The 23,699-nt window shown below is 36.9% G+C and overlaps 1 protein-coding gene across 6 annotated transcripts; it reads left to right on the forward strand.

Moving 5' to 3' along the window:
• Positions 1–1,820: 1,820 nt before the first annotated feature.
• LOC134537531 (uncharacterized) lies at positions 1,821–9,412 on the forward strand. Of its 6 annotated transcripts, none has more exons than XM_063378054.1 (6): positions 1,821–2,468; positions 2,998–3,140; positions 5,313–5,917; positions 7,151–7,287; positions 7,379–7,582; positions 8,737–9,412. In XM_063378054.1, exons 1-6 carry the CDS (start codon positions 2,245–2,247, stop codon positions 8,960–8,962), a joined length of 1,539 nt encoding a protein of 512 aa, XP_063234124.1. In that variant the 5' UTR covers positions 1,821–2,244; the 3' UTR covers positions 8,963–9,412. The 6 variants fall into 6 exon arrangements, 5 of the variants coding, with proteins under 5 accessions (XP_063234124.1, XP_063234125.1, XP_063234126.1 ...); XM_063378058.1 differs by lacking the exons at positions 7,151–7,287; positions 7,379–7,582 and having other exon boundaries at positions 1,847–2,468; positions 5,313–5,567; positions 5,646–5,711; positions 5,787–5,917; XM_063378056.1 differs by lacking the exons at positions 7,151–7,287; positions 7,379–7,582 and having other exon boundaries at positions 1,832–2,468; positions 5,313–5,711; positions 5,787–5,917.
• The last annotated feature ends 14,287 nt before the right edge of the window (positions 9,413–23,699 follow it).

A 23,699-nucleotide genomic window follows, 5' to 3' on the forward strand; every position in this document is an offset into this window, starting at 1 on the left:
GAATCACAGGCTGCTACGATGGGACGTCTCACAAGACAGCAGCCAATGAGTGGGTGACATTTGACCGAGTGTACGTAGAACTATGGAGTTCATCCTACAGGTCATTGAACCCGCGAATTTTTCCAGTCCCTATCTATCGCTAACATGTTGTGAGTGTATAATGGTTTCAACAGGAACTACACGCTGTTTCTACAGGGTGGTGTTTTTTTTTTTTTTTAACCCGTTCCTAAATGCTGACAGGCACATTGGGAAGAAGAGAGGGCAAGCATCCCGCGGACAAAGATTCCCACAGTTTCGGCTCAGGTACGGAACCCTCGCGGATCCGCCCTCACCCACCCCCTCGCCCGGGGTCACCGACCTGTCCCCAGGTAGTGCTGGCCAACACCCCCGCCCCCCTTCCCCCTTCTCCAGCGGGGAAGCACGCACTTCCCGTAGAAAACATTGCGTCGTAAAACATCCCGGCTTTGTGACTCTTCTGCAGGTGGGACGAATCCTTAAAAAATAACAGGAGTGCTTCAACCCCCCACCACCCCCTTCCCCAACGGTACACCTCCCTAGCGGGTCTTTAGGATCGTGCGGAAGGCTGCGGGAAACCACATCGCGTCTCCACCCGTGGAGCGAAACTCTTGCGCGACCGCGGTTGGTTACAACAACTAAACCAATACAAGCATACGTTAGTTAGTTCATGCACGTTCTTATAAAGATTTCAGTGTTTAAAAAAGGAGGAGGGGGATGACTGGGTGTACATGCTCTAACTTCACAATAACGAAAAATTGAGCAATGAATATAATTTATAAAGTTTCCATATAGTTTCGCTTTAATTAAAGTTCCATGAAAGTCACATAAAATTTTTTGAATTATTGATGGACGGTCATTAAATATATTGAACAAAAATTTGTGTTCCTAACATAATTTTAATCACCAGGGACTGGAAAAATTTGCAGTTTCAATTACCTCTAGGGCAGACTCCTCAAATACTCGGACAAATGCCACCTGCTCACTGGCTCCTGAACTGACTTGTGAGACCTGCCAACTGGGAACTTCGCGTATCGATACTTCTTTGGTTGAAGGTTTTACATTGGCTCAGAGTCATTCAGATAAACTCTGAGCCAATCACAGAAGCAATGAAAAGTGCAAAATGTCTGAATTGTAGTTTTTAAGCTATTAGGTTAGTTTAGTTAAGTTGCATTACAAGTCTATGACGTATGATTTTTGTGTAGTTGTGTAATACTGTGGTTATCTATAAGAACGGCATTAATTTCGCCATTAAGTCAATAAATAATAATACAATGAATGTGTTTGGATTCTAGCATAACGCGAAATAAATCTGCGAATTTTCCCGGTCTCTATTAATTACAAACGTAAAAAATCTAATTATGTGCAACTAAACGACATTTTTTAACATACCTTTAAAAATATATACTGTTTCCAATTCGACATCTTATAACAAAAAAGACCATGATGGAATTGCATCCGTGGTTTTTTTTTTTACAATAGAGTTGCAGATTTTTAGCGACAGAATAATAATTGAACGGAATAAACATTCTATGTCAATAATTCCAGCGGTTCATTTTCGCGTATGTATTAACTAGATAGTTACGACCTACTGAAACATATAGTCCATCCACGGTAACCTCCTACTTTTTTAAACGAACCTTTGAAAAAACACACCAGGATGCAGCATGTTTGGTTCGTTTGCAAAAATACTTTCCATCATATGCATATTAAACATGCATTAACACTAAATTACCGTATAATGATGTTAAATAAAATTTTACAAAAAAAGTAACTATCTATGTACAATATTATTAATATTAATGATCTCGCATGTGTGTAAATGAAACAGTGAGAGAAGTGGTGTGTTGGCAATGATTAGAACGAAATAGTTCCATAGCCAAAATATATATTTTTTGACTTTCCGCGTGTATTTAAGAATTTGTTTGGGTATTTGTTAAGTTTGAACATTTTTTTAAATCTCTGGTGAAATAAAAACGTTATGTTAACGGTAAAAAAATATTACGTGCCGAAACCGTGGTCGCGCATTAATAATGTTAATAGTCACTTGTTTGTTTTCTCTTTCAGCCGCTTTCAGCAGCTCTTTAAGCAGTCTGCAGTCTGTACGCCATTTTGCAGTGTGTTTTAATATATTACTGACCGTGAAATAACGTACAGTTTGTGTTTCAGGATTTTGTGTTAATATTGTGTATTTTAACTTTGTTATATTATTTATTATCTACTATTGTAATGATGGAATTTGTTATCGTTTTGATATTTTGTGTGGTTCTTGTGATTGCTGTAATGGTAATTGGTTCCGGGATGGGGAAAGCTACTTCGTCGCAGCGTCAGATGGACATCATTAACGTCGCTCAGAACTTATATCTTTTAATTAGGAAAGGCGACTTGAAGAAATGTGACGTTACGCAGACGACCGCGTTTCTTCTCAACATCGCAAAGTCAACTGTTCTCAAGTAAGTAGGCTTTTTTCGTTTTCATGCACGTAAAAAAAATATCGACTGTGTCCTAAGTATTGTCGGCCTGTGTTTTAACTCACGAGGTTTTTTGTGTTTTATTTCCAATTTATATTTTTTGGTGTGCGACAACACCGCCATGTGGCGTCTCTGTTGAAAACTTAACCTAAAATCATATTAGGCCTACTCAGGTCCTAACAATAACAATATAGGCACTTTCAAGTATTTTTATGGGTGTGATACACGTTTGTTTATAACGATGTTTATAAACTTTATGATAGGTTTAACTATAACATAAGGGAGTGATTTTATAATTTGCATTTAATTAGTTTTTCATCTGTTTGGGAGATCACAAAATAAATAAAAAACACTTCATTAATTTCGTGGACAAAGTCTGTAATGTTTCCATTTAGTGACCACAAAGCAAATATTTGTGACAAAATGCCATATTTGGAACACTGCCTAACTGCGTATTGTGAACGGGTCCCCGGAAAAGTGTTATATGACAAATGTTTTTTTTTTTGGTTAGGTACTACAAGAAAGACATTGAAGAAGTTTCAACACCAGGAAAAAAGAGGAAAAAAAGGCCACAGGAAGGAAAGTCACTTGACACAGTCGACGATTTCACAGTAAATGCAATCAGGAATGCAATTTACAGGATGTACGCTGAAGGTAAAAATTTGATACTGAAGAGTAGTTTCGATATCACTGGGGTAGGCCCTACTTAATTGTATTCATTTCATATATCCATATGCAGATTGACCGGTTCAGTTTTTTTCCCGATATCATCTGTCCTTTAAAAATACTTAACATTTTTGGGTGGTTTGTTAGGTTTCTTTATTGATATGGTATTGATATATAGAATATTGTGCAACATATTAAATACGTACACGTCCTTTTAAGGTTAGGTTAAAGATAGAAAGAAAATTGTTACATTCTAAAACTACAAGTAATGTTTATATCGTTATACACAGTATACATATTAAATAACCTCAACTTTTATGATGTATCAGAAGGTTAAATAATGACTATTTCCAGTATCAATAATATCCAGTTGTGCGCTTTAGCAGTAATTGGTTACAAATTAGTGAGTTGTGGTCTAAGCAAGCATGGTTATTAAAAAAAAATTGGGATACTTAATTGGCTAAATTGTACTGTGTGGCAGGGTCCAGTACAATATATATTCTATTGCAAAATAGTGTCATGCCCCGCCTAACCCTTTAGAAAATATAGGGGTATTGTTATTTTATAAACAATAGTCCTACTTCATTGTAATGAAGTATCATATGAAAACACAACTTAGCCAGACAAACTGTGTGTTAGTGTATGAAGTAACAGAAGGTTATAAAACAGTAAAAGTTTAGTATCGCGTATCCGATTCGATACATTGATCCTGATCGCATGATCCTGCAAATATTGATCCTGTGATTGATGATGCTTGCTTTTCTAATTTATTACGTTTAAAAATCCTGTACAAAACCAAAAATAAAAACCTGTGATGTAGTAATGAGTTATGATTTAAAGTTGAATAATAATGAAAATATATATGTCTTATTAAACTTATGATAATTATTTTTGCTATACCACAATATTTGATTATGTTCAGGATCTTTGATCTGAATAAATGAAAAAAAACATGCACCACACGATCAATAGGATGTACAGGTTCATGCATAAAGATCTAGGGATCACATGGGATACACGATACAAAACATTTACCTACAACACAGTGTAGAGCTTGTAACTTATTGATTGCTAAATTGAATGCTGAAATACTAATGGGTAAATATTTACTTGGGCGGTATTTCCGAAAAAAAATGTTAAAAATCCGAAAATACCTTTATTTTATGCTCTTCAACTTCCTCTTTTCATTAAAAGTGGCGGAGATAAGAAATTCCAAATACTTTAGAAGATATCGAATTTTTAAATTTCATCATATGTAGTTGAGCGGTATTTGCGAAAATAAATGTTAAAAATCCGAAAATACCTTTATCATATGCTCTTAAACTTCCTCTTTTCATTAAAAGCGGCGGAGATAAGAAATTCCAAATACTTTAGGAGATATCAAATTTTTTAATTTAATATTTTAAAACTAAAATGGTCGATTAAGTCAGGTCAGTTACATTATAAATACTTTCAAACTAAGGTGATATTAAAAATAATGTGAATTAATTTTAATTATTCTTTAGTTTTAAATTATTTATAATGTAACTGACCTTACCTAACAAACCCGTAACAAAGGATGTACAGTAACAACTCACGTAAATTTTTTTGTTACTTATTACTTGGGCAACAATATCAAAATAACAAATAAGACTTTAAAATTAGAAACGTTAAAAACTCACCTAAGTTGGAGGCGGTAATTAAACACCGTTTTAAACAATAATTGAACTAAATAATCACGTATTAGTTCATTTGAATTCTGGCCTATCACGAACAAAAACGTGACATCATTATCCAATAAAAAAAATAGATACTCGTACGTAAACAAGAAACAATGGTGCACGCACGCCACAGGAATGCGCTGGTTTTGTGCTGAAATTTAAAAATTCGATATCTCCTAAAGTATTTGGAATTTCTAATCTCCGCCGATTTTAATGAAAAGAGGAAGTTGAAGAGCATAAAATAAAGGTATTTTCGGATTTTTAACTTTTGTTTTCGGAAATACCGCCCAAGTAAATATTTACCATTAATTTAAAAGTATTTTTGAAATGTAAGTTTATTAAAACTATTTAATAAATGTAAATTGTGCACTTAAATTATCTTCTACGGGGTTGTGGTTTCGCTTAGTTTTGTGTACCTCTGTTATTTCATGTATTGTTAATGTATGCAATAAATTTACAGGTTTGAATGTTACAGTCGACACCATTTTGAAAGAAATCAGGGAAAGACAAATAGATTATTATGGTGGAAGATCAAGTCTTCATAAATTGTTAAAGAAGATGGGATTTTCATGGAAAACTGTTGATGGACGAAAAGCTTTGATAGAGAATGAAAACATAGTATTGCAGCGAATAGATTTCTTGAGAAAGTATAAAGAAGAAAAAGAAAGAGGTGCCAATTTCATATTTGTTGATGAAACATGGATTTTCCAGAGAGGCAAGGCATTAATTTATTTGAAAATTTGTTCTGTGGTCCAATACAAAGTATTTCATTTCCATTTCATATATTTTTCAGGAACTGTATCAAAGTCATGGCAGGACAAGAGTCTACAATCTGCGAAGAGACGTACTGTTGGAGATGGTAAAAGGTTTATTGTTGTTAATGCTGGAGGGCGCACTGGCTTTGTGCCAGGAGCAGGATTACTTTTTGTTTCAGGTCAGAAGACTGCAGACTACCATGGCGAGATGAATGGGGAAACTTTCTTGATGTGGTTTGAAGACATGTTGGTGCATCTTGAGGAACCCAGTGTCATCATAATGGACAATGCTTCATATCACAGCACCCAGGTATGTGCAATGGTAAAGCAGTGTCTTTTTATTGCTCAAATTGTAATGTGAAAAATTTACATGTGTTTATTATTGTGTATAAGTACGAATATTCGAGACTAATACATTTTGCCAGCAATAATTGTTATCTTAATAGTATGCCTACACTACATTTTTATAAACTATAATGTTTGAGCTGAAATTGATTACACACACACACACACACAGATATATATATATATATATATATATATATATATATATATATATATATATATATATATATATAATGTAATTGAATTACATTGTAGTGCAAACTAATTTAGTAGAGGGTTTGAAATACCAAATAAAATTTTTTTATTGCAAACAGCATTTGAAAATGACATAATTACTTGTTTGGTAAAAGGACCCACTTTATGAATGCTCTGTTGCCCTACTTAATAAATTAAAATAATATTTTCAAAAAAATTTCTAGTCACTAAACTAACATGCTTTGTTAAATTTAGAAATTCATTACGACAATATGCCAAAACACATGTTTGCTTTGCATAAGTACAGTAGAACCCTGTTATAATTTGTTTTTAAGGGGCTACAAGAAAAAAAAACATAAGCAGGAAATTCAATTTAGTACTTTTTAGTGTGGATTTATTGCCAATGGACTCAACAAGCTGCATAAAGATATATTTGATGCTCCAATTTGCTTGTAGCAAGCTAAAAACAATTTTTCTTTAACATCATGGTGCTTCCAGCTTCTATCTGCTTTGTCTTTACTTACACATTGTCTCATTGCTGTAAAATTGTCATATTTCTGTATAATTGTCATAATTCACGACAGTGTTTACAGTGGAAATGCTTAAGTCCAGTTCTTTTGCCACTTGAACATGTGATTTAAGTGAATACATTTGAAAACACACAGAATGGCTTAAAATTTATGAATTTATTTGTTTTCCAAGGGTGTCAACAGGCAGTTAACTGCTAACATACACATATACATAGACAGTATAGACAAAGGCTTTTAATTTTTTTCGTCTTCTAAAATTTTATGAAGTGAACATTACAAGCACGAAACGCATAATTTGTGAAACATTATATCCAGGAATTAAATACATTGTCCTTATAGGGAAAATATTGTACTTGAAAAATAATACATTATAGGCAGGAAAACTTTATAAGCAGTAAAATTGTAACAGGGTTCTACTGTCATGAATTCTTATCAGCTACTTGAGTATTTAGTTAAATGTTGGCACAACGTAGGTTGAGAAAACACCTACAACGAACTGGACCAAGGCTGCACTGATCGCGTGGCTGGAGAAGAATGGGATAAAACATGAAAATAATTTGTTGAAAGTGGAGCTGCTGAGAATAGCTAAACAAAACAAGCCCCGAATACGGTATATTATTTCGTTTTTTTTACAGCATTTCTTTAAAAGTGAGATAGTTGCAAAAAATTACGTATACACCTTGTTCTAACACACTTTTCAGATATGAGGTAGACGAGTTGGCTCGTAACTATGGCCACGAAATTCTACGACTCCCACCCTATCACTGCCACTATAATGCAATCGAACTAGTTTGGGCTCAATGTAAACACCATTACAATAGTAACGTGGGGCGGGCCAAGAGATTTGACAATGATGCAGTTGCAGCCATCTGGAAAGAGGCTCTTGATGCTTCCACACCAGAGAGGTATTTTCATGTTGCATGACCAATGGGGTATTCCTTTTGAAGTAGAAATTGTTTTATTTTCCTGTAGAACATTCCTCAAGCTTCAGCAAAACCCTTACCATACATTTTTACATAATACGTAAGTATTGTTGCCTAGCAGCCTGGTCCTACCATTCCTTTTGATAACTTTGTGTGCTAGTGTGTGTATAGTGTGATTATCATTTTGTGTATATTCATATACCAGTAATACAGCTTTAAAACAATTGGTAAAAATAAGTGGTTTGAATTTGTGTAGTTGTCGTTTTGAAAATGTGTTGCATGTATGTGTTTGTGTTCGTGTTTGTGTTTGTGTTTGTAATTTTATTCCCATGTGATTCATACATATCTGTGTAGTTTCTAGATCTAACAGTGGTGACTTATTTGCAAGGTTTTTTTTTTTTGTAATTGCAGTCCATTTGCAATTGTTTCATTTCCATAAATAGTTTTGTATTTATTAGTAATTGTGATATTACTTTCTGTTATGCTTAATCTTGTGTCAATGACTTTAAAGTTATGGTGGGTTCAGTGCTGTAGGCAGATTTAAATATTCAGATAAAATTTCAACGTAGAGAATTTTGAATATTTTCATCTAGCGAACTTGAATAGGTATTTACACATGTAGTTCTTGCACATTAGTATTTTCAAAAGTTATGTTATTATAGTGAAATACATATACAGTAAATCATCAAAACTATTCAAAAAATTAAATTTTCGCTATATCTCACTGTTTTTGTCTGGGACAAATTTTAACCAAAAACAAACACAAAACTTATGAAATAAATATTTTATCATATGCATTCTAAGCCTTTATTGATAACATATATAATATTTACAGCTTTATTATATCTTGAATAAACCACTATAATTTTTTTTTTTCAGATAACATAAAACAAAACATGTTACTTCAAGTATTAAATAATAGCTTTGATAGTTGAGGAAAACACATTAAACGAGTTTTGTTGTGTTTAAAAATACTTTCTTGTGGAGTGAGTTCAAAATTGTATGTAATAAAGAGCATGCCATGCATTGTTTACTATGCCGTTTTGACAGAAACAAACATATTTTGTTATAGAGTGGTTTTTGCTATAAACAGGTCATTTATATAGAGGTTTTACTGTATACATTAATTTTTTTAGATGGGCGAGGTGTGTGGATCACGTGGAGAAGCTAATTCAAGCAGACTGGGAGAGAGAAGTCCACATAGACAGCGGCACCATTCCTCCACTCATCATCCACCTCGGCGAGGATAGTTCAAGTGAAGACAGTGACAGCGAAGAATTTGAGGTTACGACACAGCAAGTAGATGGAGACAGTGAAGTACTGGCAGTTCCTCTTGATGATTTACCCGGGTGTTCTTATTGAGGTCTGTATGTAATAAACACCTGGGCAACTGTAAGTATTGGGGTTTGAAACATTTTTTTTTTCTTTTATGCATTCCCATGAAGTATGTTGATTACTGGAACTTTATGTATTAACTTTATATTACACGTATTATGAAATGAATATTAAATTTCATTTCTGGATTCGTATAGGTGTATGTGAAACATTTTATTTTGTTGTGTGTCTTCATTTTTCAGTGAACTTACTTGGAAAACAAAAAGCCAGTCCCCATCCAGGGCCACAAATAAATAATGCATATAAGTGGTATAGAAATTACTGTCAATTCTTCACCACAATTTTACTGTTCATAAAATTATGATTTTGTCTAATAAGTATACTCAGGAAAATGTATATAACCATATTTTTATTTGTGGCCTTAACCGGCAAAATGGTAGGGGTTTATTAAATAAAAGAAGAAAATTCATTTTTAAATGTTTTCATCTGAATTTGTTAATTTTATTAAACCTTCAATCCTTAGTCTTTTCCAGATTGCTTAGATGGACAGCCATATGTATAATTTACAATACTTTTTTTTATATATTCTCCTAAAAATTTACTTTAAATTATATGTTATTTCTTTAGCTAACAAACTTATTTTTTAATATTTTTACCATTGGGTATCATAAATAATGTTATGAACATATGCATGTATACTTAGATCATATTCAAATTACTTTTATATATATATATATACATACATACACACACACATTGTTTTGACAGCTGGTGATTGTAAACAAACCATTTGACATTTGTCACATGGCAATGTTTTTGTTTACATACGGCGGAAGGATACATAGTGACATTAAAGTAGATCCGGTGAAAAGCAGGGCTTCAGAAAAGTAGGAGGTTACCGTGGATGGACTATAGTATGGCTGTTTCAAAGAATGCATCGTGGTCTTGAAGCAAGGATAGTTAGGCTGTCTTTTTTTTATTGCATTTGCAGCAGTTTATTTTTTATGGATCGTTTCGAAGCCAACATCAACCGTCCTACATCAACCGTTGCTTACCGTTTTTTTTTTGTGGCTGTTCTTTATGGCTCTGCGCTTTTGAGAGCGGGGTTGTTTTCGCCGGTCGCGCGGGCACAAAGCGGAGCCGCCAGCGCGTTGTTGCGGCACCGGAGATGGATTCTTGGTTTCCCGCACGAACGCAATACACTGCAAATCTGCGAAGTGGCGTTCCGTTACCACGGTGGCGTGCGCAGGCTTCCCCTGTCAAGCCTGGGAAAATTTCACACACTTTTTTTTTAAATAACAAATCTGAAAGTAAGATTTTTAAATATTCTGGTGATAAATGTATCTGAATTAATTAATTACTACTACATTTATACGTTAGAGAGATAATAACAAAATGCTGTTTCCTTTCTTTAATTGGCAATTTGAAAGTTTTTACTCTTATTTAATTGCAGAAGGTGAATGACTATACTTAATTCATAGTAATATATATATTAATTGTTGGTTGGAATTTTTAATGTTTATCTCTTCTTTTAACATTCAACTAGAGCTAAAGTTTTTTCCCAGCCTACTACTTTTTCAATTGTTGACTCTAGCTTTGTTACGTTAAATTGTTTCATTTGAATTGCTAATGCAATGTTTCTTAACTTGCAAGTGGTTAAGTGTAAGAAACCCATCTTTCTTACTTTTTTTTTTATAATAATTACATATTTCGTTTGAAAATGAAGTTAAAGGTACATAAATAATGTTTTATATTAAACGTGTACGGACCCGATACTTTTGTAAAGTGGAAGTCAAAATTTTATAATGGGCTTGGGACCAGGCTTCATAAAATCGTTTGGATGAATTAAGTTGTTGCTGCAATCGTTACGTTTATTACTGTGTGGCAACAGAGCATATGAACAAAAAATAATATTTAGTCCAAATGATGGTATAAATGTTTGTTGTCGCTGTCAGATTTGGTTTTGGTTGGACATGGACGCGCACTCATAAAATGTATTTCCTTGAAAATTTATTTTATATAATGGTATAATTATTAAAATTAGAATTTATATTATTAATGCAATTACATTACACCTCCTAGTTTGTTGGGGATAGATCGTAGGATTGCATAAGCAAATAGGAAGTATCATTCAGGTTGAATATGAGTTGGTGCGCTTGGTCGCGAGTAAACGGAACAACGCCTGCGCCGCACGGTGCGCGCACGCGCAGACACACGCTGTCAGGGGGACGGGAGAGGGTCGTCGGCCAGGACATAGCTGGGGGGGGGGGGGGGGGGGGTGGACGGATATTCTTCTCCAGGTGACAACACCTCGACCATCCTCGACCGCCCTCCCGACAATAAGGTCGCCATTGAGCGGGGTCGCCGAACCCTGCCCCTGTCACCTGTCCACCGGAGGGGGCACACGCCGCAACTCCCAGCGACCCCCAACTGTGCTTGCCCGCAAGCACCACCACGCCACCAGTGGAGTGGGTGGGGGGAGGGGGGGTGTTGTGATGTACGAGCCGTCACCTCACCTGTGTCTTCCTGGTTCGCGCCGCGTTTTCGGGAAAGCGAGGCGGCAGATTTATGTGGCGCAGCCCCCACCCCCGCTCGTGTCTGGACGAGACTCCGGGATTCCAGGACCTCTTCTATCGATCAGGGGGAAGATTCACACGCCATAGCCCAGATCTGCTTGTTAAAAAAAAAAAATTCGTAACGACAGGTGTTTCGTTTTGAGTTCCGTTCCAAATTTTCACGACAGATATTTACAAAACGTAACTAAAATAGTAATCAAAATTGACGCCCAAAGTATTCAATGTTCTGATCTTCGGCAGCTTAGGAAATAACTGGCGATAAATTGTGTGATTCAATTTGAATAGAAAACAGCGGTCGCTATTTACTGTGCACTGTAATCTAAGTGTGAGCCAAACTATAGGGACTAGAGAAATTCGCAAGTTCAATAACTGCAGGATATACTCAATTTCTTTTCCTTTCCATAGTCAAGTGTTTTGCTCGTGATTATTTAGTGACATGTTTATTGTTTTCACAAAGATGCCCTCATTAACAGCCAGTCGAAAGTAGTTGCAACACCCACAGTGAGTCAAGATCCCCTCGATCAAAGAAGTATCGAATCACACACTCCCCAGTTAAGTCTCGCAGGTTAGCAGCCAATGAACATGTGAGTTCTACACACGAATAAAAAGGAATGTGGATTCTATTCTAGGGGTCATTTGTCACATTACTTGCTTGCCAATGAGAAAGCAGCTGTTGAATTACGGAACGTCTGCGGTTATGCCTGTGCCAGCGGTTCCTTCCTTGTGATTGGTGGCCGTCTGCATGAGAGGCCATTGTCTTATTTGTCCGGGCCATTCAGGTCGCGTTATCTCTCAGCTAGTCTCAAAATCTTTTTTAATTAATCATCATGAGCGATACCGTTATTTTCACGGATTCATTTCGCTTCCGGTTTGGATACAATACCCTCTGCATACTCAAGCCAACATAGGATGCTCATTGCCTGCTGTCGTGGTCAGAAAAAATTCCATCGTTTGGACTGTGCTGCACATTATTGGGTAACGCTGCTTCTCTTTATGTTTATTACTGGTGCAGGGTCGTCCATTACGTGTTAAAAGTGCCTGTAGGCCAATCATAGAAGGAAAGCAGATGTACAAGTGCTTCACGTTTGCTCTGCTACCATGGCCCCCACAAGGGTGGGGCTGGATGGACCCCTTCAGAACCGGGGCCAGTCCTGTTTATTTTTATCTCAGAGTGTGAAATATACATACCCGCTGTGGTTATTTTAACGTAAAATAATTTTATAGATAAAGCTTAGTTTGGACTTATAAAATAGTAACCATAATTTTACCCTGTATTTTCAGGTTAAAAAACATTCTAAAATGAGTGTAGGTAAGAAATAACAATGCAATTATAATGTAGCGTGTGATTGTGAAATTGGGAAAGGGTGGGTGTCTCCGATCCTGGGTCTAGGGCCCGTAATCTAATGTGGAGGCCGTGTCTGCTACGGAATGATACCGTGAAACCCTTGTATACCTCTCTTCATCACGCCTGGTGGTTGGACATAGCCGGTTGTTGCAGGCGGCTGAGCGGGGCAGCCTTGCAAGGACGAGCCGCGGCAGCGTGGCGGGTGGCGCGCCTGGCGGCCAGCGGCGGAACTACACCGCCTCGCGCGCGCACACGCAGGTTGCACACCGGGGAGCCGGCGCTATCGCCTCTCTGGAATCTGCCCACCGCCGCCGCTCTTTTGTTTTGCGTCTCGCTTCCTCTTTCTCGCAACGCGAGCCACTTCTGCTCTCCTGCCCTCTCGGCGAACTGGGACAAACCGCGGAGCCGTAATTCACGTCCACCGAGCGACTTTCGAAATCAACCGTCCATAAAGAATCACTGTCCCCCCCCCCCTTCATATTTGAATAAACGAACGGGCTCACACAGTCTTTTGTGCACACCGCGTACGATTATAACGAACTTCAGCTTAAAGCAAGATTATTCTGTGAAAAACTATAAAACCGAAATGCCAATGAAAAACAAAATATGTGCAACGAAATTCACGTAACGAATCATTTTTGTGTGTATGCAGTCTAGGAATTTATTTTCAAAATTTAAACAATTATGTACCATATACAAATTATACTAAGTAGAAAGTAAAATGTTTAAGAAAAAATTCAAATCTAAAACTGTGTCAGTACCAGAAAGAAATTAAAGCTACGGGTCCATATATATATATATATATATATATATATATATATATATATATATATATATATATGTGTGTGTGTGTGTGTGTGTGTGTGTGTGTGTGTGTGTGTGTGTGTGTGTATATATATATCCCCCACTGGAACGGACCACTGTTTTGCTCCATAAAATGTTTATATATATAAAATTAGACTAATTATATACATTCATCCACGAGACTATATAGTCTTGCCCCACGCTTAGGTTGCAGTATAGAGTAAATGGCAGTATGTTACTACCTAGCTTGTCACTATTAAAAATATAATTTTTATACAATTGTTAACTTAATTAGAATAATTTTAATAAAATTTTAAATGTTAGTAATTTTTTTATTGTTTAAAACCATAAATTGTTTTATATTGAAAGTATTCTTACAGTTGTAATCATTCTGACAAAAAATAATAATTATACGTATTAATTCAATAATTAATAAAAATATCCTGCAAGAGAAACTATTTATTTGAAGCAGTCGCCAGTCGATCACTATTAATAACAAGGCATTAAATTAAATAATGTGCTATTGGACAAAAACAATTATTTCATTGAATGTTATAAAAATTGTTGACGCAAACCAACATGGCGTCTTTCAGTTTCGACTGCTTATAAATAAAATAATAAAAAAAAATATCAGATGATGTTTTTGAAATACAACTGGATAATGTTTTTCCAAAATTCTCATTCCATATATTACTTTACGAAATACAATGTTTCAAATAAATTTAATAAATTTTCATTTTAAATTACAACATTGTTTCTAAAACATTTTCTCTAGTTGTAGTCATTCTGAAGAAAAAAAATGTTCAACACAAATTATTATTCTGCAGGAGAAACAAACTATTTATAGCAGTCGGTCGATATTAATAACAACATTAAATAGTGTACAAATCGAACATTCATAAAATGTCATAAAAATATAAACAATCACAACGAAATTGGTGAAAATATAATAAAAATCGTACATAATCTTGGTTGACGCAGTTGTTTAAAAAGGTATGAATAACAAATACTTTTTGTATATTGCTTGGTGACTTATGACGGAGAGAGAACAGACAGTGAGAGAGAGCAGAGAGTGATTGAGTGAGTGAATGAGAGAGAGAGAGTGTGTGTGTGTGTGTGCGCGCGCGCGCATGCGGGCGAGAGAGAGAGAGAGAGAGAGAGAGAGAGAGAGGGAGAGAGACAGAGAGAGAGAGAGCGAGCGAGGAGGGGAGGAGAGCGAGAGAGCCAGAGCCATCTTCGACGAGTGGTGGCGTTCGTAGCACCTCCAGTATTAGGCGCACAGAAATGAAACGGAGGTAGGATATCAGTACGATGTTTCATGCCGAAAACGCTTCTATTAAGAGTTTATTAATTATATAAGTAATATGAAAGGAATATTGAACTACCTGTAAAAATCCATACATTCTTCGTAGCTTACTCAATAAATCTTTAGTTATTAAGTTTATTTTAAGTCGTTATTGGTAACAGCAGCCGAAAAAAAAAACTGGACTTTATAAAAAATATACATATTTTACGCCATTTTTCAGCATGGCCAATGGTAATGGAAAAATGCGTTTCTTTAATTATTGAAACAAGAGGGCAATAAATAATATTATCTTATCTGTACTGATTGACGCCGGAGGGAGTGGAGTGAGTGAGAGAGCTTGGATGGCGCTGCGGCCGGATTTGCGCGCGCTTCAGGTTTGAGGCGTTTGAGATATTAGGAGCTCAGAAGACGCAAAGAGGTAGTAGCTGGCTTCACTAGCACGCCGAGGGAGGGCGACCCGACGCGACGGTCGATAGTCGATACTCAGTCGCGTGCGCACGACGTATGTCCCCGAACGAGGACGCAGAAGTCCGCGGGTAACAGGAGACCAGGACACACATGGAGGTGTGTGCAGGTATAACGTGTCGCTTACAGTTTCTACGTGTGATGCGGAAAGAAATACTGCATGTACATGGTCACATCGTATCTAGCTATGGATCAAATGATTAGTTGCATCATCAGTTTTTTGGATTACTCACATAGTAATATATTTTTACGTAAGAAAATAGTTTTTTTTTTTTGTTTTAATCAGCTTTTAGTAACCGTCGTAGAAAGATTATATTTCCGTTTCTTCGTAAAGCGCTCTGATACAATGTGCTCTGTATTTCTATGAAGAAACCGGTGTTGCCCGGACTTAACCACATCGTGAAGAGACTACTCTTAGTTAGATAAATATTTACAAATGCAACAATTCAATAGCTGTTGCCACGGGAACAAAGAGAGCGTCAAAATTAAATTTGTGTACAACCTATTGTTGAAAAACGCGAAATTTTAATTTTTAACACCCCACAACTCCCCTTGCGAGCTGATTTTTTAGTAAAATCAGTTCTTAGCCTATGTACCTAGACCTTACAGTTCCGGAGAATTCTTCATGTGTCAGTGTGTTTCTGTCAATTATATTGTCAGTTTTTTTTAATACACGGGTTCAAATTGTGTGTTTTTTTTTTAATCCTTCCCACTTCTCTCTCTCTCTCTCTCTCTCTGTCCCCCCCCCCCTCCAAACAGAAAAAAAAACTTTCCTGTATCCATCAATGTTCTGAGCGAACTAAAAAAAAAAAAGAGCCGGCAGCACAGTAATGCCACCCGGAAAATAAAAAATGTTCTGAGCGCGAGTGACTCGGTCGGCGGCGGATCACAGGACGCTGCGGGCGGCCAACATCTTGTCCCGGAAGACCGCTCGTCCGACGTGACGTTTTGTTACCGGGAAGCGGATGTGGGTCGCGGCGGTCCAGTCGGGTTCCCGGAGGTGGCAGCCCGCTCCGGGTCTCCCCCCCCCCCCCCTCCTCCCCCCTCCCACCCCCCCTGGCCAGTCGCCTGCAGCCGGAACTGAACTCCTCCACGCCTCTCCTCACGCCGACGGCTTCAGGACGACTTTTCGGGAGGGGCTATAGCACAAAGAAAGGTCGTAGTTGCAAAAAAAATAAAAGTGGTTAGATATTGGCCTTTGGAATATTATTTACAAATTACAGGTTTCAAATACAGAACCTTAGTATAGCTCCGTGCAACTTTTTTTGAGATAAAAAGTTTAACATGTGAAATTAAATATTTAAGTAAACATAAATATACACTAATCTCAGGAGGGGCTATCGCCCCCACAGCCCCCCTTCTGGAGCCGCGCTTGCCTCACACCCCACCAACATTCTGTCTGGCGTGTCAACACATGAGCTCTATCGGCACGCTGCATTCGGCAGGAGCCACTTCGTGAAAAAATTGCGACGGAAGCCGATGAAACGGAAACGTGTCACAAAGATGGCGGGCCCTGCGAGCAGCAACATGAACCCCGCATGTAAAGTCACTTTCGTAAAAAATTTAAGGGACATACCAAATGCGTAGGTGTATACCAAAATGCAAATTAGACGTCCCAACTTTTCATTGAAGAAAATGGGGTTACCGTTACTGTGCGTTACATCAGTATGGTGAACAGCTTTTTTTCATACCTGATTTACAAAGAAGAGGTGTGGATCTTCAAGATTTGTAGTTTCAACAAGACGTGGCCACGGCACACACCGCCAGAGCATCTATTTTCTTCGTTACCTGTTTCCTATCCGTCTCATTTCGAGATTTGATGACGTTTTATGGCCTCCTCGGTCCCCTGACTTGTCCATATGTGATTTTTTTTATTTTCTGTGGGGATACCTCAAGTCACGTGTTTACGAGGCCAAACCTAGTAAGGTGAAGGCAGCGATCCGTCAAGAAATCACTCGAATTAACAAAAGAGTGGAGGCCAATTTTCGTGAACGACTTCAACAATGCATCAGCGAAAACGGACAACATATGCGAGGTGTAATTTTCCGTCATTAAGACTACTTGGAAACACAATTCCTCTGGCTTCTGTGTATAAGTCATGTCGGACTTAAATGGGGAGGAAATCGTACATTGTTGTAGCCCACTAGGGATTACAATATAATAGGTTACAAATTTGTTTTTAATATATAAATCATGTTAACACTTGTTAAACTTCCATACAGTGAAGGAATATATAACTATTTAAAATCAAATTATTGACAATTTTTTTCTAGTGATAAATATAATTAACTTGTAAAAATAAAGCACTGGGTGGAAATGTTTTCTATTGTTTTAAAATTTTAAGTTACATGGCTGGTAACGTCTTAAGAACTTAGTGTTTTATAAACGACTATGATTTTCTTGCGTTGGTTGCGTATTGCGCTGTTGCGTCTTTACATTCCTTATATTATGTAAATCCAGCCTTAGAGCCAAATAGGCTGGGACAGTTAAGAGTACTGACATAATGTAGCAGTGCACACAGACAGTGTTTGTAATCTACATTTAATAAATGAAACTGTACAACAGCGATGCGTGTCGTGTTTGCAAGCGTGTTCCGAGCGACGCGCCATCGGCGTGCCCGGGAGAAAGTGCGCGCGCATCTTCGCGTGACGTCACGGCCCGGTGGCGCGCCGCGCGGCGGGTAGGAGAAACACTCATGAGTCTCGGCGTCTCGGCGGTGTTGCCTTGCCGTGCAGCGGCTATTGCGACGGAATGCGCGCGCCAGCTGTGTAACTGTCACGAACAATCGAGCGTATTGTTGTAGCATGCTCGATTGAAACGCTGTAGTGGTTCTAAAATTCGTGTCACTCTGTAAGTGCGAGTTTTAACGCAGAAAGTGTGTGGTAAACAGTGAAGGTTCCAGGGACGTAGCCAGGGGGAAGGATTAAAAAAAAAAAAAACTGCAACTTAGCTTTATAATTTTGGCATAACTATCGAATACAGTGAAGTTAGTATTATAGATTTTATTTTCTGGAGAATATTCCTCGACTAAAATAACTAACGACAACCAGACAGCCAAAACATTACCACGTTAAAAAAATAGATATATTTCTAAACAAATTTATTATGTTCGTATTTAAAGATCTCTAGCAATGTTTTATTTGAATACCGGACTAAAGTTATATGAAGACTGTTTGAAGTTTCAATGGTTTCAATGGTTCAGTCAGATTAACTATAATCGTTGTGTTCCTATTTTGCCATAAACACATCAGCGACAAGATATTTGTATTCAACATTAATTATAGTTTCAACTAAGTGACTGACCAATTTTGGTGTTGATATTTTAATTCATAATGCCATAAAGACATCATTGACTCAAAACATACAAATTAAATATTAACATCAAACTAGGTAGCTCAGAAAAAGATATATTATAGTAACAGAAGGTTAATAAACAGGACCTCTAGTTAGTTAGTCATTTACGGATTTTATATATTCAAAATCATTTGTTGAGCCATCACTAAAGTCAAAAGATCAGTTAACATAAAATGTCAATGTCAAATGTCAATAAAACTCAAATTAGTAGTGAAATACCTATAACAAACAAACACAAACAATTAATACATGTACACTATAACTAGGCACTACTTGAATCTTGAAGAAAGCTGAAGTCATCCATCGTCCAATCGTCCGAAGAATGGACGTAAAATCTCAGATGGACATCAGTTTGTGGACGTAGTAGGACTTAACACTATCTTCTTATTATGCAAAACTGGATATAATATTCTAGTCGATTTGCACCCGGCTGTATCTCCGCGAACTGGAATCTCGAAGTTCTCGGAGGTACATTACAAATGAAAGTAGTATATGATACCGATAACTTAGTATTAAAACAGTCCATAGCGTCTTGAAGTGATTGTTGCAGCAAACATATTAACACAACCTTTACCAGTTCTTCTATAAAATAAATTAGTGTTGAACTCGATAATCTTCTTAACATCAGTAAACATTCTTGACTAACTATTGCTGCTTATTGATAGCATTAAAATTTGTGCACCGATTTCTGTTTGTTTATTTACGTAAAACAAATTAGAATATGTATTTACTTGCGAGGAATTTCTTTGTAGTTTATTATTCCTAAACATTAAAAACAAAACGTAGAAATTAAATGCTTGGCTTTAGATAAACAACCGCTTATGTAACTGATAGCTGATAAAATTCAGACATTTGAAATTGAAATTTTCGACAGAATTAAATAAGGGGGGAAAAAATCTGTTGGAATGATTCGAGCCGCTGTGTTGAGTGCAAATGTAGTTTAGTTTCGACTGTGCTGTTTGCGTGCTATCGCGAATGTAGCCTAGGTTTTAGAAATTATGGTTTGGATAAAATTGTAATTACGTTTATTCGGAAGGGGCGACTGAAATGCTGCCCCTTGGAAGAGCAGCCCTTCAGGATTTTTCTGGCAATGGTTTGTTTGTATAGCGACTGGAAGGGCAGCCCATCCAATTTCTGAAAACATGTTTCTTTAAGTGTTTAAATAATCCTGGAAACTTGCCCCTTGGAAGGGCAGCCCATCAGGATTTTTCTGACAGTAGTATTTTTGAAAGGTTCTCTGAATTATTGCCCCTTGGATGAGCAGCCCTTCAGGATTTTTCTGAAAGTGGTTAGTTTGTAAAGCGACTGGAAGGGCAGCCCTTCCAGTATCTTAAAATGTGTCTATTTGCGTAATTTTATAATCCTGAATTGTTGCCCCTTGGAAGGGCAGCCCATCAGGATATCTTTAACAGTGGTGTTTTTGAAAGGTTGTCTGAATTGTTGCCCCTTGAAAGGGCAGCCCATCAGGATTTTTCTGACAGTGGTGTTTTTGAAAGGTTGTCTGAATTGTTGCCCCTTGGAAGGGCAGCCCTTCAGGATTTTTCTGACAGTGGTGTTTTTGAAAGGTTGTCTAAATTGTTGCCCCTTGGATGGGCAGCCCTTCAGGATTTTTCTGACAGTGGTTAGTTTGTAAAGTGACCTAACCTAACCATTGCCAGTAAAATCCTGAAAGGCTGCCCTTCCAAAGGGCAATAGTTCAGCTCCCCCATTCGGGAAGTTCAGAGCTTTGTTTACATTATGGTAGACATTTTTTTTTATTGCGCGCCGAAGTTGCCAAGCGTGGCTGCAGACGTGGAGCGCCACTCAACACCTCTTGGCGCCACATGTGCGCCTGGTACCGACGGGCCGGCAGGGGGCCGTGGACGGCTGTTCGCCGGCCGGTGGTCGGGCCGCCGCCGGCAAGATCCGGACACGGCGGTGAACCCCGTCCGTCCCTTCACTGCTGAGGCTTTCTTCTCGGCCACCTCCTCCGCATCTCATGCTTCCCTGGTAACCGCGGGAATCAGAAACGTTTGTCGACCCCGTTGGCGTTCGACGTACGTCGGTCGGTCGGATTGTATAGGAAAAAAAATAATAAATAGTGCGTGGAGTCCCTCCGCGCGGAAGAAGTGAAACTTCGTAATGTGGAAATGAAAATAGGAAGGGGTAGAAATTTATTTTTAGTGAAAATCATATTGTTTCTTTAGGACAAACTTTATTAACATTGCTTACAATTAATTCACAATTGATCGCATATTTTAATTATCATTTTCGAGTGGAGAAATAAATATCCAAATCTATAACATTTACAATGGGATTATGATAACTGAAGTAAGATAAGAAATGTTTGAGTTCTATTTTTTCAATATTTCTTGAAAAAACTGCATCAATGGTAGTTCCTTCCCCCTTTGGTTTTCCCGACGCTCACACTGTTGTTTACTTCGCTGCATAGCAAGAATACCACGCGCATGTATGTGCTTGGGATCTACCGACTCACTCTCTTTCTCTCTCCTACTTTATACCTTTGTGTATCTTTCTTTCTCTCTCCCTCTTGCGTTGGAATATTGGACGCTACTCGTTGCTAACGCTCGCGCATGCGTTCGAGTGCCACGCATTCACTCTTATGCCTCCGACATATAGACCGAGCCAGTGGCGGATCCAGAGGTTCACCTCGGCTGGGGGAGGGGGGGGGGGGGGGGTACTCTAGGATTTCAGAATAGCCAGACAACAAATGTCTTAAAATTACTAAATTTGTATTTAATCTACTCACACTACACATAACATCCAACCACCAGATTTTATGATTCTACAAGAAATTCATTAATTATATTAAAATATTTTATTGGTTTCAGAAACAATAATTTTTGTCGGCAATATTACTAATGTAGCAGACAACTGGTTTTACGGAAGGGGGGGGGGGGGCACTTGCCCCTGGTGCCCCCCCTTGGATCCGCCCCTGGACCGAGCACAACAACTTCCTAATTTGTGTTCAATTGTTTAAGTCCAGCAAAAAATTCCAATGAACTAACTACATACATAAAAAAATGTCTTTACAAACAATTTACAAAAATATGTTCGTTAAAAACTCTTTCTATACGTACGTGTGTGCCATTATAATATAATTAAACAGATAAAATCGAAGTGTCAGTTGTGATATTTGAATTATAAAATTTTTAGAAGTTATATTTCTTTAAAGCGCATTATGAAAAGAAAAAAAAACGAGAATGAATGTTTACGATGTCTGCGTACTATGCAACGAAAATTTCACACGATGAAAAAATAGAAAGCTACATACAATAATGCTACATACAAATAAAATTTATATTATGTGCTTTTAAATCTTATACTACAGTGATTGATATTGAACACTAGTCTATACCATTAAAAACATTTTTATTGTGAATATTAAAGATAGAAATTGTGTTTATAAACTTTTTCAGGTGTATTTTTATACATGAGTTTATGTTCCCGTATGTATAACGATGCTAAGTACCTTGTAAGATTCCATTGTTGCTGGCAGGGAATGTCTGAGAAGGTTATGTCTCCTGGCCGTTTTCATGGGAGTGTTTGTGATGTTATGTTCCCGTATGTATAATTTATTTGCATTATAAATTATTGCATTATAATGGAATAAATAATTAAAATTAATAAATTAGAATAAATATGAGCATATTTATTGTTTTTAAATAGTAACTAAAATTTCTTGATTATTTATTAATTAAAGAATTAATTTAAACAGTGTTTATATTAATACTGAGTATTTTTTATTGATTATATATATTACCAATCGTATATAATATCACTCCAGTCGTTTTATTATTTCATATATATTAATTATTTGCACGCAAAATTAAAGTTAGTTTTTGTATAATGCCAAGTATAACGTCTAACGCGCGTACATAAAATACACGCGCTCGCTTTTTTTTTTTTACATTTAGAAAATTACAATATTTAAACCAAATATGACATTGTTTAAACAATTTTTGTCTGGATGTACGAATTGATTTAACCAAAAAACTGCTGATGAAAATCCAGTTGCCTCCAGTTTTGTTATCTTTATTTTATCGTGATATCTCTAGGGTTCCAAAGTTTTAAGTATATAACTAAATATCTTATTTCCTAAATAATTATTACAATGCGGAGTTATTTTACTATATTTGATTTGCGTTTACTCTGTGTGTATTAATAATAAAGTAGTTTACATTTAATTATATTTTTAATTTTACACGAAAACACTCTACACATAAAAATATTAAATTGTTAGTTTGAGGTTTCATTCAGTGTTGCTTGGCGGACATAGAGAAAGGCGGTGCCTCTATTTTTTTGTTTGAAAGTCTTCTGTTAATCATTACTTTTATTTTGGTGGTGTGTGTGTTTTTTTTTAATATTGACTTTCTACCAAAATAAAAGTAATGATTAACAGAAGAATTTCAAACAAAAAATAGAGGCATATATTCCAAATTCCCCGACGTAGCTCAAAGGAGCGAAATATAGAGAGCGTGCAGTACTGGGTCGGGACAGACTGAACCAATACCTCCTTGGCAATCATGTTCGCCGGATACCGTGGGGCAGAAATGGTCGTGGACCCGCTGTCATAAGAACCTTTTTTTTTTCCCCCTTCTTGTCTGTTCCTCCCTCCAAACAGTCTGGAAGGGAGGGTGGGGGTTTAAGAAAATAACGATAAAAAAAGCCCTCAGATAACTACGAACTTATTTATTATGTATTGCATAAACGAATCGACGTAACTAACACGTACCCGTATGAGGCAGGGGTACAGATAAAGAGATAATAAATAAATGATAAATTTTACCTGGCTCTGTTTGTCACCTTGTGACCTGCGTTTCATCCATGTATTTATTTTCCCTATATATTTTATAAATATTATACGTGTTACAAATGAAGGGAATAAATAATATTTTGTATGATGTACCGCAA

The sequence above is a fragment of the Bacillus rossius genome, chromosome 12 (genome assembly GCF_032445375.1).
Source record: "Bacillus rossius redtenbacheri isolate Brsri chromosome 12, Brsri_v3, whole genome shotgun sequence".
NCBI lineage: Eukaryota > Metazoa > Arthropoda > Insecta > Phasmatodea > Bacillidae > Bacillus > Bacillus rossius.

Excerpts from the sequence above, each read along its gene's own strand:
- LOC134537531 (XM_063378054.1), top strand. The coding sequence starts at position 2,245 with ATGATGGAATTTGTTATCGTTTTGATATTTTGTGTGGTTCTTGTGATT. Across the intron at positions 2,469-2,997 it reads GCAAAGTCAACTGTTCTCAA|GTACTACAAGAAAGACATTG; the intron begins GTAAGTAGGCTT and ends TTTTTTGGTTAG. Across the intron at positions 5,918-7,150 it reads CTTCATATCACAGCACCCAG|GTTGAGAAAACACCTACAAC; the intron begins GTATGTGCAATG and ends GGCACAACGTAG.